This window comes from Caretta caretta, chromosome 15 (assembly GCF_965140235.1).
Source record: "Caretta caretta isolate rCarCar2 chromosome 15, rCarCar1.hap1, whole genome shotgun sequence".
Taxonomy (NCBI): Eukaryota; Metazoa; Chordata; order Testudines; family Cheloniidae; genus Caretta; species Caretta caretta.
Window position 1 is genome coordinate 11,965,466 of NC_134220.1, and position 14,824 is coordinate 11,980,289.

General features: G+C 47.2%; 1 protein-coding gene across 1 annotated transcript in view; it reads left to right on the forward strand.

Annotated features, from left to right (window-relative positions):
- Positions 1 to 14,824, forward strand: part of SLC5A1 (solute carrier family 5 member 1) — a 47,837-nt gene that overhangs the window by 17,003 nt on the left and 16,010 nt on the right. The window contains exons 4-10 of the mRNA XM_048822305.2: positions 2,745 to 2,804; positions 3,174 to 3,278; positions 8,707 to 8,812; positions 9,026 to 9,106; positions 10,001 to 10,221; positions 11,385 to 11,520; positions 14,094 to 14,201. Of these exons, the coding sequence (XP_048678262.1) occupies positions 2,745 to 2,804; positions 3,174 to 3,278; positions 8,707 to 8,812; positions 9,026 to 9,106; positions 10,001 to 10,221; positions 11,385 to 11,520; positions 14,094 to 14,201 (817 nt within the window). The remainder of the gene's footprint in view (positions 1 to 2,744; positions 2,805 to 3,173; positions 3,279 to 8,706; positions 8,813 to 9,025; positions 9,107 to 10,000; positions 10,222 to 11,384; positions 11,521 to 14,093; positions 14,202 to 14,824) is intronic.

Here is a 14,824-nt window from a genome sequence, read left to right on the forward strand (position 1 = left end):
TTGGCAGAAGGGCCGTAAGGGTTTGGAAAAGGGTAAGATAATGTGCCTCCTTTCCTCAGTCAGTCTACCTGTAACCCTCCATGGATTCAATATGTGCACCAGGAGGAGATGCAGGAGTTGCGGAATACCCCCTTTATGCTGTATTTCCCCTCTCAGATCAGCAGGTCATAGCTTGCAGTTTGCGTCACATGTTATTGCTGCCCTGAACAGCACTAGCTTCTCATCCATCAGTACTCCCTGGAGAGGAACTGGGGGCACAGCTCCTTGCAGAGCATTTTGCTGTTTACCTGGTGCTCTGGATGACCTGTCGTGAGGAGGGAACATGGATGAGCACAGTCCTTGAGATCTAGCCCTGTGTTTTCCCTTGGATCCTTACACTGGAAGAATTATTGGCCATGCCTCCGACTGTTGCACTCCACTGCAAGCCCCTCCTTAGGTTTTCTTAAAAATAGAATTGTGTTAGGTATAAAATAGGGCCCCATATTGTTTTGAACTTCTTTATGCATGGGGAAGGGAGTAGAAGTTCACTTGAGAGAGATGCACACATTGGAATCAGTTTAGCTGTCACCTTTTAATATTTTATGTTGCCACTGCTTTAACAAATCCAGGCTCCATACCAAGGCTACTGGATCTTCATGACATCTGAAGGGATAGAATCCAGATCCTCTTTCATAAGCACAGGACTTGAGCTCAAGGGGAAACTCTCCCCTAACTGATAGTAGCAGGCAGCCTAAGACACATTGTTGAATTGTCTTGATTCTGTCCGGTAGAGGACAGTGATGCATGTGTATACGAGTACATGCATGCACACACAAGCCAACCAGTTAGTTCATTGCAATACTTACAACACAATGGAACTGATAAACATGCTAATATACACAGGAAAAATGCTGCTCTTGGATCCACACTTATTCTCTTACCAAAAGAGATACTAGACTTGATTCTGCTCTCATTTATACTGGCTTTGTGTCAGTGTAATTCCATTGACTGCAGTGCAGTTACTCTTGATTTACACCAGTGTAAAAGAGAGCAGAATCGGGTCCAATATCTCTAGCATATCCTGTGCTTGATATATGAGTAGAACTTCAGAGATGCAATAAAGAACTAGTGTGTGGATGAGAGATCTAGCACGCAGCTCTGAGAGCAGCATTTTGGCCTGTATTTATCTGTTTGAATGTGCACAGCTCTGCATAAAACAAGTTGCTAATATTGTCAGAAAAATTATGATGTATGATCGACAACAAAATATCTGATACACAGAATATACAGTATATAGTACAACCGCGCTACCATACTTGACAGTATATAGTTCCATACAGGAGAATACAGTACATCTTTTATAATGCGCAAGGCCACTTCATAAGCAGGCCTCAGCTAGAGTGCTGAGTCCAGTTCTGGGCTCCACGTTCTAAGAAAGAGGTGGACAAACTGGAGAGAGTCCAGACGGAAGCAACTGATAAGTCTCCAGATATGTTAAGGGCCATAATAAAGAGGACCATGATCAATTTTTCTCCATGTCCGCTGAAGGTAAGACTAGAAGTAATGGGCTTAATTTGCAGCAAGGGAGATTTAGGTTAAATATTAGAAAAATCTTTCTAACTATAAGGATAGGCTTCCAAAGGAGGCTATGGAATCCCGGTCACTTTACGAAAAGGTTTGACAAACACCTGTCAGGGATGGTCTAGGTATATTTAGTCCTGCCTTAGTGGAGGGGGCTGGCTGGGCTGGGCTTGAGGTCCCTTCCATCCCAACATTTCTATGATCCTATAACTGAACCCCACTGTAGAAGGTCGTCAGTTACACCTGCATTTTATCTAAAGAAGTGGGTTAGTCTGGTTGGTGACAAGAATATGGAAATAAGCTCCACTCTCCAACACCTGGGGCTAGCAAAGCTAATCACAGATGAGACGTGATCATAACTCGCTTGGATTTGGGGATGGAATGTTTCCTGTACTGGTGGCTGCCTGGAGACTGGATCGAGGGACTAAGTAAAGGGGGCCGGGGCAGCGCTAGACTTTCTCAGTTTCCTGGTGGTAGCAATAGTCATCTGTCACCATACAAAGGCTTCTGTGGGCTGCTGCTATTCTAATCACCACGTTGTCCAGACCTGCTCGGGGCAAGGCTAGGTGAAGCCCAGCTGCGCAGCCAGGGGGAGGGAACAGGGGGAGCGATCAAAAAAAAAAAGGCTCCATCCGCTGTGGCGCTTTTACTCAGCCGGCGGCGCCCCGGCGGCCGGGCCTCCCTCGCTCCGGGCATCTCCGGCGGCCCTGCCCCACTCCCCCCCCCCAGCTACGCTACTGGTGAAACCGCGATTCAAATGATTCAAACAGCGACGGGGACGTTTTAGGAGCAGCATTAGACACACTACAAATGTAATTCCCCATGGACGGACCAATGGGGGGCCAATGCCAAAGCAATCTGCTTTTTGATATTCCAGTAACTCTGCTGCAGTGGGGGACTCTTCCTCGAGTGCGTCTGTCGGACACCTGGGGTGAAATTCTAGTTCCATTCAACTGAACGGCAAAATGCCCATTGACTTCAATAAGGCCAAGATTTCACCCCTGGAGTTTTAGGGTAAACTGTAAAATGCTAGACAGGTAGAAAGAATGAGGCTGAGGTGCCTTCACTAGCCACCATTTTACGCACTGCAGTGTTTATAGTTGGCATTCAGCCTGATATGTGGCCTTGGAAAGTGCTGGTGACAGGACCAGAGGCTAATTCAGCTGTTCTTTCCTTGGTTACAGGCCCTGATAATTGTGGTGGTTCTTGGCTGGTTGTTTGTTCCCATCTACGTCAAGGCTGGGGTATGTATAGGCACTGGCTTACATCTTTTATGGTTCCCTGTTTTAATCTTTCTGTTTCATTTTGCTGTGTGTGGGTCTAGCACCATCACAAAACCATTCTCAATGGGAAGAAAGAGACCTGGATGTGTCAGGCATTCTACATAAGTTATGTCTGTATATATTTAAACAACAAGGTCTCTTTGTCTTTGAGATTCCAACATGAGCAGCATTTGACTCTGCCTTTCTGTGCTTCCCGGAGGCCCCTGCTCCTTGGCCTTCTTCATTTCTAGTGCACTTATCAGTGTGGTACCTGGGCGGCAGAGCTTGCTGATGAACTATGTTAGTTGTCTGTTGCTCGGAGTATGAATTCTTCTCCCTCTCCTTCTGCAGGTGGTGACGATGCCAGAATATCTCAAGAAGCGGTTTGGTGGCCAACGGATTCAGATATATCTGTCCGTCCTTTCTCTGCTCCTCTATATTTTCACCAAGATCTCGGTGAGTTAAGCTTTTCCATTTCCTCTATTCTTAGTGAAGTTCCTATCTGTATGATTATTTTACACTTGTATGAAAACTCTCTACCTGTCTGGTTCACTTGTCTGTCATTTGGTGCCTGGACTTAATTTAGGTAGATAAAAAACTGTTTCCATGTTGTCACTCTTCCTTCTAGCAGTGCTGTCCATCCAAACCAGCTCTACAGCTCTGTTTGTCTGCGCATGTTGGATTATACCAGGGGACTCTTTCTCTAGATGGTGGTTATGATTTAGCTTTCTTTTTCCAGGATTTTGTTTCCACATGTGCTTCCCTCTGGAACAGGTCAGGCTGGCTGGAGCCTTGTACTACATACAGTATGCTCCACCTCAGGCATCACTGATAGAAATTGAAGAGAAGGTTTCAAGCCATTAGCATTAGTTCCCAGTTCTCTGCCTTTGTCCTCCAATGGTAACTATTGCTGCTTCTTACCCAGGAACATTCACTCACCCATTTAGGCATTTAATTTTAGAGCTTCCTATGTATCATCTGGGCCCAAGGTCTCCTATTCTGACTCCTGAGCTAGATTCTCCTGCCGCAGGGTATGAGTAACTCCGTTTGGCTCCCGTAGGAGAAAAGAGGTCTTGGGTTTTTGGCCCCGCTTTCACACTCATCCTTCCATCAGCTGAACATGCAGCTTGTTAGTATTAATGAAGCAAAAATGAGAAACGAGAGAGGAAGGCAGATGAGGAGAAGAGACAGAGAGATGGGGTTAGAAAATACAGGAGTGAGAAAAGCAAGGGCAGGAAGGGAAGGCAGGGAAGAGTCTTTCTGTGGATCAGCTTGAGCTATGAAGTGTGGCTAATGAGGCACTGCAGTAGTGAAGAGAGCTGTGATTTTCCTCCCCTTTTGAAACCATTAAATCTCCATCCAAGTCCATAGGTCAGGCAGACCTGGCTCTGTTGTTTTCCTGCAGTTGCCATGGAAGTTTACTCTTTGCCCTCTGCATAAGAACTGAGTGATAATAGTATAATTTAACCTAAAAGACCTGGCCTTTTGCTCCCATTCTCATGCTCTTATGATAACTGATTCTTATCAGGGTTACAAATTAAACAGGCTGGGACTATCAAGAACCCGCAAATTGGATTTTGCTTTCTGTTTATTTCCGTGAGGTGCTGTCAGCATAACTGTTTTTATATGCAGCTGTAATTGGAAATGCTGCATTCATTTCACAGGGGATGGTATCACTCCTTCAACTCTAGTGGATGTGGAGTGAATCCATACAGATAAATGGCTCATCATTCTAATCCAAAACCTATATCTATATTTCTGTGTTATGTATGATCACTTGCTACCTATATGCCAGATTCACAAAAATAATTCCCTTTTTATGGGTAAATTTCCTCCCTGTGTCCAACTTACGTATCGGTACTCTGCATTGGGGATTTCCATCAACTCCAGCAGAGGGACCCTCCTCCCAAGCAAATGGAGTGGCTCCACTCACTCGCAGTTATCATTACAGTCCTGAAAATGAAGTAGCCCCTAATGTTCTTGCACCCTCAGTTTTCAGTGCGGAGCAGGGCAATAGCTGGTGGGTCTGCACAGCAACAGATCAATTAGTCCCAGTCTGGCTCTACCATACAATCATCCCACCTTGCCCACAAACAGAGCTGCACAAGTACTCACAGGGAGCCACTATGGAACTGGTTTCTGGCACTTCGGTGTATTAGCTCCTGCATAAATTCCCCAAATCACGCCCTTCCTCCTGATACAGCAGAAGCACTCTTCCTCTGTCTGTCTGACTCCTGGGTAATTGTATGGCCTCTGTTACTGTAGGATCTGAGTGCCTCACAATCTTTCACTGTATTGAATGCACCTAATGCTTCTGCTGCATTGTAGTCCTCTGCAGCTGTAGAAAAGGGGGCAGGATTTGTCTTAAAGAACGAACTGAAGGTTTGATTTACATGTTGTGTTTCATTGAATATATGCACAGTATTGTGTTTATTAGGACTCAGTTCCCATTCTTATTTGTTATGAAGCACTGTTAGTGTACAGTAGTGTGCAAGACACCCAACACCCACTTGCTGATGAACTAAAGATGTGGCAGATACAATAGAGCACAAAAGAAAACAAACAAAGCTGTGATGCTTCATGGAATAGGTGGGTCTTTAGCATCTGCTTGGTGGAAGGGGAGGGCGAACGATTCAAATTAATAATGTGTGAAGCATATGGTGTAACATGCAGTCTAGATTGGGTGAAGGAGACAGGTGAGAGAAAGGTAGAATGAAGGAGTTGGAGGAAATGAGAGGAGGAAGAGAGCTTTGAAGGTGCAGGCTAGCATCTTGATCACTAAAGAGCCAAATCCTGTAGTACTGTAAATGGCATCTTATTCAGTTATGCCTACGCCCCTGAGCTGTGTAACTGGGCAAAGCATGAACATTGAGATGCACCAGTGCAGTCATGTAAAAGTTGAAAGGAAGGTGTAAGTGGGGAGCAGGGGAAAGAAAAGCTTTGTGCCCTTCAGAGAAAAGGGCATGTCTAGGCCAAAAGGATAAGATCATGTTCAGTGGTGTAAGAGGGGAAAGGCATTAAATTAACTTGCTGTAAGTTAGGGGATTGTTGATGGCTGGTATAGCTCAGGTGGAACAAAGTCATGGACCCAGCTAACCCAGAAGAATGGCCCACATGCCCCAGAATAAGAGGGGCAGCCCAGTCCAAATGCCACTCCAGTTATAGCTTGTCCAGTGGTGACCACTGTGGAAATTCAGATGTATTTGGTGCACAGCAAGGGGCCGGAAGGTATGCCTGCTGCCATGGCAAGGAGCTATCTGGCCACTGGCAGTGCACCGTGCTGCGTGGCCAAGTGCCCATCAGTCCAGCATGTCACCAGGAAAAGGATAGATACAGAAGGCCAGTGGACACCAGCTCTTGTACATAAGAGATTTTGTTTATGTAGATTCATCTGTTGTGCTATCTAGGCATCATTGCAGGTGGCATATGCGGGATGGGAAGCAAGCTGCACATGGCTCTGTGGGAATCTTTCACTCCAGGTGCCAGAGGCAGACCCAGTGCTGCCCAGCAGCGTGAATCAAAACATTCCAAGAGATTTGAGAGATCTGCATGCTGCTTCCCTGGCTGCTGCCTTAGCAGACACTCCCTGCCTTGCAGTTCCTAGGGCTTTTGTCATCCTGCTTTGAAAGGACAGCTTTTCTTATGCTTGCTAGCAAGTCACACCTAACAATTTGACTCACAGTGTTGATGCAATTTATATTTGCATCTCAGAGGGATCTTGCATTCATGGTGCCTGTCTTACATGCTGCTTCCTCACTTATGCCACGTTGGGCAAAATCTCAAACACCATATGTAACATGCCATATTGTATGTATGTTCCATGGTCGCTCAACTGTGTGAGCTGTTGCCATGGTAGCTTTCAGGGTTAGAGTTGCTAACCACTAGCACTTCTACCATTGCTGTCACCAGTAGTAGAAAAGGTGGGCAATTTTAAGAAGATCATGTAGTGTAGCAAGGCATTGGTGACCAGTAACTGACTAAGTTAAGTCTAAGTATCCGGTGAAACAAGTAACTGGATGCTCCCCCATAGTCTGAAGGAATTAAAAACCTGAGTCTATGAATGCATTGCAAGTGTTCCTTGGAATTCTTTAGCTGTAATGGTAGTTGTAAAAGGACAATCATGTCATATGTTGCTTTGCCTATTGGTTCCTGAATTACGTGTGTGTAGCCCTGGAGTGATTTTTTTGTTTGTTTGTTTTTTGCATGGAGAAGATAGGATAAGGTTTTAATGGTATCCATAAAAGAGAGTTAATGGAGTAACAAGAAAATATCAGTCGTAAATTAATGTAACTGGGAGGTAGAAGAGGTGAACTTGGAAGGTGATTAAGCAAATCCAAGAAGTTTATGTATTGCTCAGGATGTTATATGATTAACTAGGTTTTCTTGTGGGATCATTTTATGACCATTAATATTTGTAGCCATGCAAACTAAGCTAATGCTAAAAATAAATGAACCTCAAGCTTTGGGCCATAAGCTGATCCTCTGTGAGGGTCAGGAAAGAATCCTCTCCCCTAGAGGGGCATGGTCTCACAGTTAGCTTATTGAATTATGCTCTACAAAATCCTGCATCTTAACCCCAGCCTCCATGGCAGCAGATGGCAAAGGCAGGGGCAGAATTTGTTGGTGGGACTGTGCATGTGAGCATGCAGTGGCTGGTGGTGGAAGCAGGGCTGGAGGATCTGCAGCTGCACAGGTCTCCTCCTTGCCCTGAAGGCAGAAGGGGTGAAGGGGCAGGGTGTTGAGGTGGTGACAGTCTCAAGGTGGAGTTTTCTCAGTGGCCGGGGGAGAGGTTTTCTTCCTCCAGCATCTGCCCAGCTACTCAGACTGAGTGCTGTGGAATGGATTTGCCTCTTTATATTTTTGCTTTAGTTTTCTTGTCTATAAAATGCGGAGGATGATACTCAGTTTCCTGGCTGACTGGGGAGTCATGAGGATATGTTACTTACTGATTGTAAAGGGCTTGAAAGGTAAAATGTGCTTAGTGTTATATACAGCATGGCACAATTAGCCAGATGCATGACTTCTATATTACCTCTCTCCTTGTGGCAGAATACCTGACTAGATGCGCTCCCTATGTTCCTTGAATAAATGTTTGCCCTAAAGCCTAGTAGAGCTGAGGACTAAATATCCCTCTTAAGCCTTGTCTGCCCTGGGATTTTAGGGTGAGGTTTTCAAAAGCACCTAAGTGATTTATTTCAGAGTAACAGCCGTGTTAGTCTGTATTCGCAAAAAGAAAAGGAGTACTTGTGGCACCTTAGAGACTAACCAATTTATTTGAGCATAAGCTTTCGTGAGCTACAGCTCACTTAGGAGCACAAATTCAGTGAGATGACTTTTAATGGCATATGCTCCTAAGGCATGTAGGCACTTTGGAAAATCCCCCCTTAGCACTGGTGCAGCATGTTGCACTGTTGCACATGCCAACCCCAAATAGAGAGATGATTTACACCGGTGAGGCATGATTTGGATTGGAATTGGTTACTCTGGTTTCAAATTACGTCTACTTTAGGAGTTTGCATTGATGCAGCTGTGTTGGTAACTAAAATTCCAGGACTTACTCATGAACTTTGCTGAACTGTTTCCCCATACATAAGTTCACAGGCCTGGAGAGGTGGGTAGCCAGATTTGGCTAGGAGGGAATCACTGACACATTTCTGGAAACTATTGTAAGAAGTGCAGAGACTAAGAAGTGATCTTCAAAAAGCAGCTGGCAGTTAAAATAAAGCAGGTCTGGGTGACCAAGGAGACAGGATCTGTCTTTATTTTGCATGTGCTTTTATTTTTGTGTGCAGAGCTTTGGGGTGGGGAGGATATCAATAGATACTAATAGAAATGTTATTTTTATCTTAAGCATTCCCTAAACTGTCATCTTTCCTTTTATTAGGCAGATATATTCTCTGGAGCTATATTTATCCAAATAGCCATGGGGTTGAATCTTTATTTGGCCATAATCATACTGCTGGGTATTACTGGTCTTTACACGATCACAGGTGAGTTTGTGGAACGGATTGATAAATTAAAAACAAGTTAAAAGGGGATCCAGAAAGATGAAAATGGAAGTGGGGAGTAAATGGGAAGAAATGAGAGCATGAAAGGGGAGAGGTGTGTGTGTGTGTGAGAGAGAGAGAGAGGGCCAAGAAGAGGCCAATTCCCATGAAGGCATTAGCAGAGAGGCTCATGTAATGGCGTTTCTTTGCCTTTAGGTGGCCTTGCTGCTGTGATTTATACAGACACCTTACAGACCATCATCATGCTGGTGGGATCCTTTATTCTCACAGGATTTGGTATGTAAATCTGATGAACGAGAGCTGGAATGATCAGCTACAGCCCCCAGTGTCCTGTGGAAATGGATCCAGCATTGTGGAGTCCTGACAGGTTAATAGCTAAGGAACTCCCATTGCTTCATGTATTTGCCAGGGAAGGGGAAGAGCCACATTGCTAAGCCCTCCTGTCATCCTGACCAAGTTCTATAGTTGCCATAGGGATGTGATTCCAAGGCAAGAAGGCATAGGGATGTGATTCCAAGGCATTGTGATCATCTCTTCTGACCTCCTGTATAACAGCCTATAGAACTCCCCAAAATAGGGGCTGTGTTACTGTGAATGGGAGGCCAGGTGTCCATGAGATCATATAGGTACTAAAATGCAGTCCATCCTGTGAAATGGAACCCTAGTATTTAGGGTTCAGGCTACATAATTAATCAAGAGGAAGTAGTAAAGCCCTGTGAGGCTGTAATTTCCTCCTCCTTGCCTTGTGGCTTCTCATTGGACTTGCTCTGTGTAAGCTTTTCACTGAAAGAAGCTGACCCCCTGCTTCACAATAAACAATATTTCAGATTGACTTAATCAGGTGGACTCTGCCTCTGGTCCTCACCTGGGTCAGGGAGCCTGGAGATATTATACCTGGCAAAGTGGAAGCTTGGATCTGGGGCATAAAAAGGACAGTGGAGTCTAAAGGAATCTTTTAGAGCTCCATAGCGACCCGAGAAGGAAAGCCAGTGTGGCTTCTTGCTAATGAGTTTTCACAGCACATACTTTGATGTTTCTGACAATGTTGATCTCTATTGGGGCAGGTTTATCACATTGATAGCATGGAGTTTTCTCCTTGGATTCTTCAGCTCCGTCGGGAATTTCAAGCGTCCAGTACCATGATCAGTGTCGTTACATTCTGTTTTTCAGCATTTTCCAAAGTAGGAGGATATGAGGCCTTTATGGAGAAATATATGAATGCAATTCCAAACAACATCTCATATGGAAACATTACCATTGACCCAAAATGCTACACCCCTCGGGCAGATTCTTTCCACATCTTCCGAGACCCGATCACTGGAGATCTGCCATGGCCGGGCCTTGTCTTTGGCTTGAGCATCCTCGCTTTGTGGTACTGGTGCACAGATCAGGTAGCGTAAAGGCAACAACTGGGAAATTCAGAGCAGTCTAAAATTTGCAGTGTAGTTGGATTGATCTCTTGCCCCAACCCTGTGCCATAAAAATGGCTATTATCTCCTAAGAGGAAATTGTTTTTTTTTTTCTCTATAGCTTTTTGATTCTCAGCCTCTCATATGTTAAGTGAATAGGATGTGTATGTTCCTTTACTATTTTTTTTTCATGCCATTCTGGACATATGTTGTGTGTGTGATGTTTTTTTTCCCTTTCTTACGACACGCTGGATGAACATTTACGGTCCAATTTTTAAAAAATGGGCATCTTAATAGGACAGCTACATGCATATGTCCTTTATCAATCTGGGTATAGACTTGGCTTCCCATCCAGCCATATTAGGCATATCTACTCTGTCTATGTGGGCTGCTCGGGGGCAAGTGCAATACTTGAGAAGTGCCAGAAAGGTAGTACTAAAGTGCCTCAAGACACCATTCCAGCTCCCCCCAAAAGTGCCACACCATTCGGGAGTGATCTGGCAGGACTGGGAGCACTGGTGCTGCTTTAATCTCTTGCATAAAGAATGCTGGACAGTTGCTCTGTGTATGTGTCTGTCCCCTCATCAGGTGCTATGGTGCAGGACTGTCCATGTGTTTTCCTTTCCTTTCCTTCTGTCTAGGTCAGTGGTCCATCTAGTCTCCAAAAATGACCAAATTGGGATGTTTTAGAGGAAGGAGACTGCACTACTGTAATTGTGCAGTATTATAAACCATGTGTGAGTTGGGGGGAATTCTTTAAGCCCCCAGCTGGTGATCAACCTATTCTCTGGAGCACAAGGATTGAGAGCCTTTATCATCTGTAACCTAGCTAGTTTAATAGAGTCTGCTGTTCTTATTCATATAAATGTCTAGTCCCTTTTGACTCTTAATAAGCTATTTGGTTCAACAATATCCTGTGACGGAGATTCACAGGTTAAACATACATTAGACAGTAGAGTATTTACTTTTAGACATTTAAATGTGTTCTCAGGCCTTCAAATGCCCTTGTATTTTTCTAATTATGAGCAAGAGCAAAGAGTTCTCACTGGAATACAGCTGAAACAGAGTCATTTTGCCTTGGTATGCCTGGCATAGTGTGTCGGTGACAAAGCTGGAGTCATTCACATCTACTGTTTCATTGACAGGTTATTGTTCAACGATGCCTCTCAGCCAAGAACATGTCCCATGTGAAGGCTGGCTGTGTCATGTGTGGGTACCTGAAGCTGCTGCCCATGTTTTTGATGGTGATGCCTGGGATGATCAGTCGGATTTTGTACACAGGTAGGACCTAGAATTGTAGCCCCCTCATTCTCTTATCACTCCTCTTCCAGCCCCATTCAGTTTTCTCTTTCCTGTTCCCCCCCACCCCCCAGCTCCTTCAGTCCCTCTCCTGACTCAGACCATGAAAACATACACAGACCAGCATTTCCCACAAAGTAAGAAGACACTGCTCTTTCTCCTTCCCATGCTCAGGGCTCCCAGTGATGCTATCACTGTCCCTTGTGGGGACAGGAATCGAGGGGCAGGTCTTCACTACCTGCTGGATGGGTGGGTAGTGATTGATCTATCAGGGATCAATTTATCGTGTCTCGTCTAGACGCGATAAATTGATCCCCGAACGTACTCCCCATCGACTCTGGAACTCCAGCTCCCGAGATGCGGAAGCGGAGTTGACGGGGGAGCAGCAGCGGCCAATTTGCCGCCGTCCTCACGGCCAGGTAAGTCGACCTAAGATACGCCGACTTCAGCTACGCTATTCGCATAGCTGAAGTTGCATATCTTAGGTCAACCCCCGACCCAGTGCAGACCAGGGCCTAGAGTGTGTCCCCTCTTTGTTGGAATTTGTTACTCACTGAGCGGGGGGGAAACACTCCTGTCTGTGACTGACATTTTGTGGGGCAGAGGGAGTTGTGCCTGGATCCCACAGAGGAGTGTTTTCAGCTCATGGAAATGCCTGTGATTTGCAGGCTGCCTAAGCTCAGTGTGATTGCAGTGCCAGTTGTTCTTTCCCTTCACGCTGACCTCTGTGTACAACCAGGGGTGGCAGGTTTGTAGAAATTTTGGTGGTGCCTCGAACCTGCCCCCCCCCCCCCAAACTGCACCCTCCTCCCCCGCCTAAGGCTCTGGGAGAGAGTTTGGGTGCTGGGCGCAGGCTCCGGGTAGGGGCGCAGGAGGGTGTGAGGGGTGCAGGCTCTGGGATGGAGTTTGGGTGCAGGCTCTGGACTGGAACAAAGGGTGGGGGTACAGGAGGGGGTGAGGGGTGCAGGCTCTGGGATGGAACAAAGGGTGGGGGTACAGGAGGGGGTGAGGGGTGCAGGCTCTGGGATGGAACAAAGGGTGGGGGTACAGGAGGGTGTGAGGGGTGCAGGCTCTGGGATGGAGTTTGGGTGCAGGCTCTGGGAGGCTGTGCAGAGGGCTGGGGTGCAGGCTCTGGGAGTTTGGGGGCAGGAGAGGGTATGTGGGAAGGGGGTGGAATGCAGGCTCTGGGCTGGGAGTAAAGGAGGGGGTAATGGGTGCAGGCTCTGGGAGGGCGTTTGGGGGTGGAAAGGGGTGCAGGCTCTGGGAGGGAGTTTAGGGATGAGGGGGTGTGGAGGGAGGGGGTGCTGGGGTGAGGGCTGTGGGGTGGGGCTGGGGATGAAGGGTTTGGGAGGATGCTCGGGGCTAGGGCAGAGGGTTGGGGTTTGTGGTGGGGTTGGGGATAAGGAGTTCATGATGCAGGACTCAGGGCTGGGGCAGAGAGTTAGGGTGTGGGAGGATGAGGGCTGAGACTGAGGGGTTTGGGGTTTGGGAGAGGCTCAGAGCTGGGGCAGAGGGTTGGCATGTGTGGGGGTGAGGGCTTTGGCTGAGGGTGTGGGCTCTGGGATGGGGCAGGGCTGGGGATGAGTTTGGGGTGCAGGCAGGCTGCCCCGGGATGGGGCCAGAGAGGAGGACTCCCCCCAGTCCTCTCCCCGCTGGCAGCAGTGAACTCTGCGGGAGGGCCCCCCCCGGCAGCACACTCACCCCGCACCACTGTCACTGCACGTGCTCCTAGGGCCCCTCTCAGGTCCAGGAAGCCCCCTGGCCTCCCCTGCGGTGGGGCCGGAGAGGGGGGAGGGGGGACTGCCATCACATGTGCGCCTCCTCCTCTACTGATGCCCCTCACTGTAGCCTCACTTGGGGGTGAGGGATGGAGCTGCTTCTTGCCCAGCATGGGGCAGGAGCGGTGACTGCAGGCAGGGCGGGGGCCCTGTGCTGGTGGAAGGTCCTGCCAGAAAAGGGAAGAGTCTGAGGAGGAAGGGCAGCCTGCCCTGCCACTAGTGGATGGGGGGAACTAGGACCCTGTGGTGGCAGTTGATGCAGGGAGGCAGCAGGGAGCTGCAGGGGAGAGACAGGGACACTGTGCTCCCGGACTGGGGGAGGTGCGCAGGGACAGCAGAAGGCTGGGGGAGAGACCCGGCCCCAAACATTGGTGGAGCTGGGCCCCCGGGCCCTGAATATTGCTGGAGCCCGGGCACCATGAGCCTATATAACTCGCCACCTATGTGTACAACAGCAGGCAGGAGAGCAGGTGACTCTGAGCAGGAGAGGGCCTTTCAGAGCACACGCCAACTTTGCCCTGGCCTCCTGTGCAGCTCTGTGGATACAGTTTTAGTGGCTTGACCTCAGCACCATCATCACTGGAAAGAGGTGATGCAGGAATGGAATTCCTTCCCACAGCTGCAGAGTCAAGCGTGAGACAAATAAAATAAATATTTGTTTATTTGGCAAATAAATCCAGTGGTTTAGCATGGAGATGGGTTTGGGAACTTCTCTTGATTTATGGGTAACTTGCTGCTATGACTCCAGCTAACCTTGTCTTGTTATCTTTTTCTTAGATACAGTGGCTTGTGTCGTGCCTTCAGAATGTGAGAGCTACTGTGGCACCAAAGTTGGCTGTTCAAACATTGCTTATCCAAAAATGGTGGTGGACCTTATGCCGAATGGTAAGATAGTGTTTTTGTGGGAAAGACATGGATGACGGATTAATAAAAGCTGGTTGTTGAGGGGGAGAGATGTCCCAGGGCTGGAATTCAGCTACCAGAACTAGGGACCTGCATTGTCATTTAGTCGATTAGACATCACTCGTTTCTTGAGTTATCAGGGCTCAGCTATCATAGGCCCTAGATCATTCCAATACACAGTTTATTCCTGTACACGCCGTGCATTATGATCAATGTGACCATAGATCCCAGATGGTTACAAACTAACCATGACAATGTTACTTATTTGCAAACATGAGGCAGTAAGATGCTGCTGGCGTTAGCCTAGTGTGAGAAATAAATCTGGCCTATAGTTGCCAGTTATTAAGAGGCAGCTTCTGCAGGATCTCTGTGTTGAGGGATGTACTTCCAGTTCCTCCGCTAAACTCACTGGTCTGGGAACAGAAAGTGCAGCCCTCCTGAAGTTATTCCTGGGTGGTGTTCTTTCTCTCCCAGTGACCCAGAGTCCAATCAGGCAGTATAAACGACAAGAGTGTGTTTTTGTGGGGGGGTGTCTCTGACCCCTGACGTTGTACACAAAGGACTCCTATCTGAGTAAATACACACAGGCATTATCTATCTCCTAC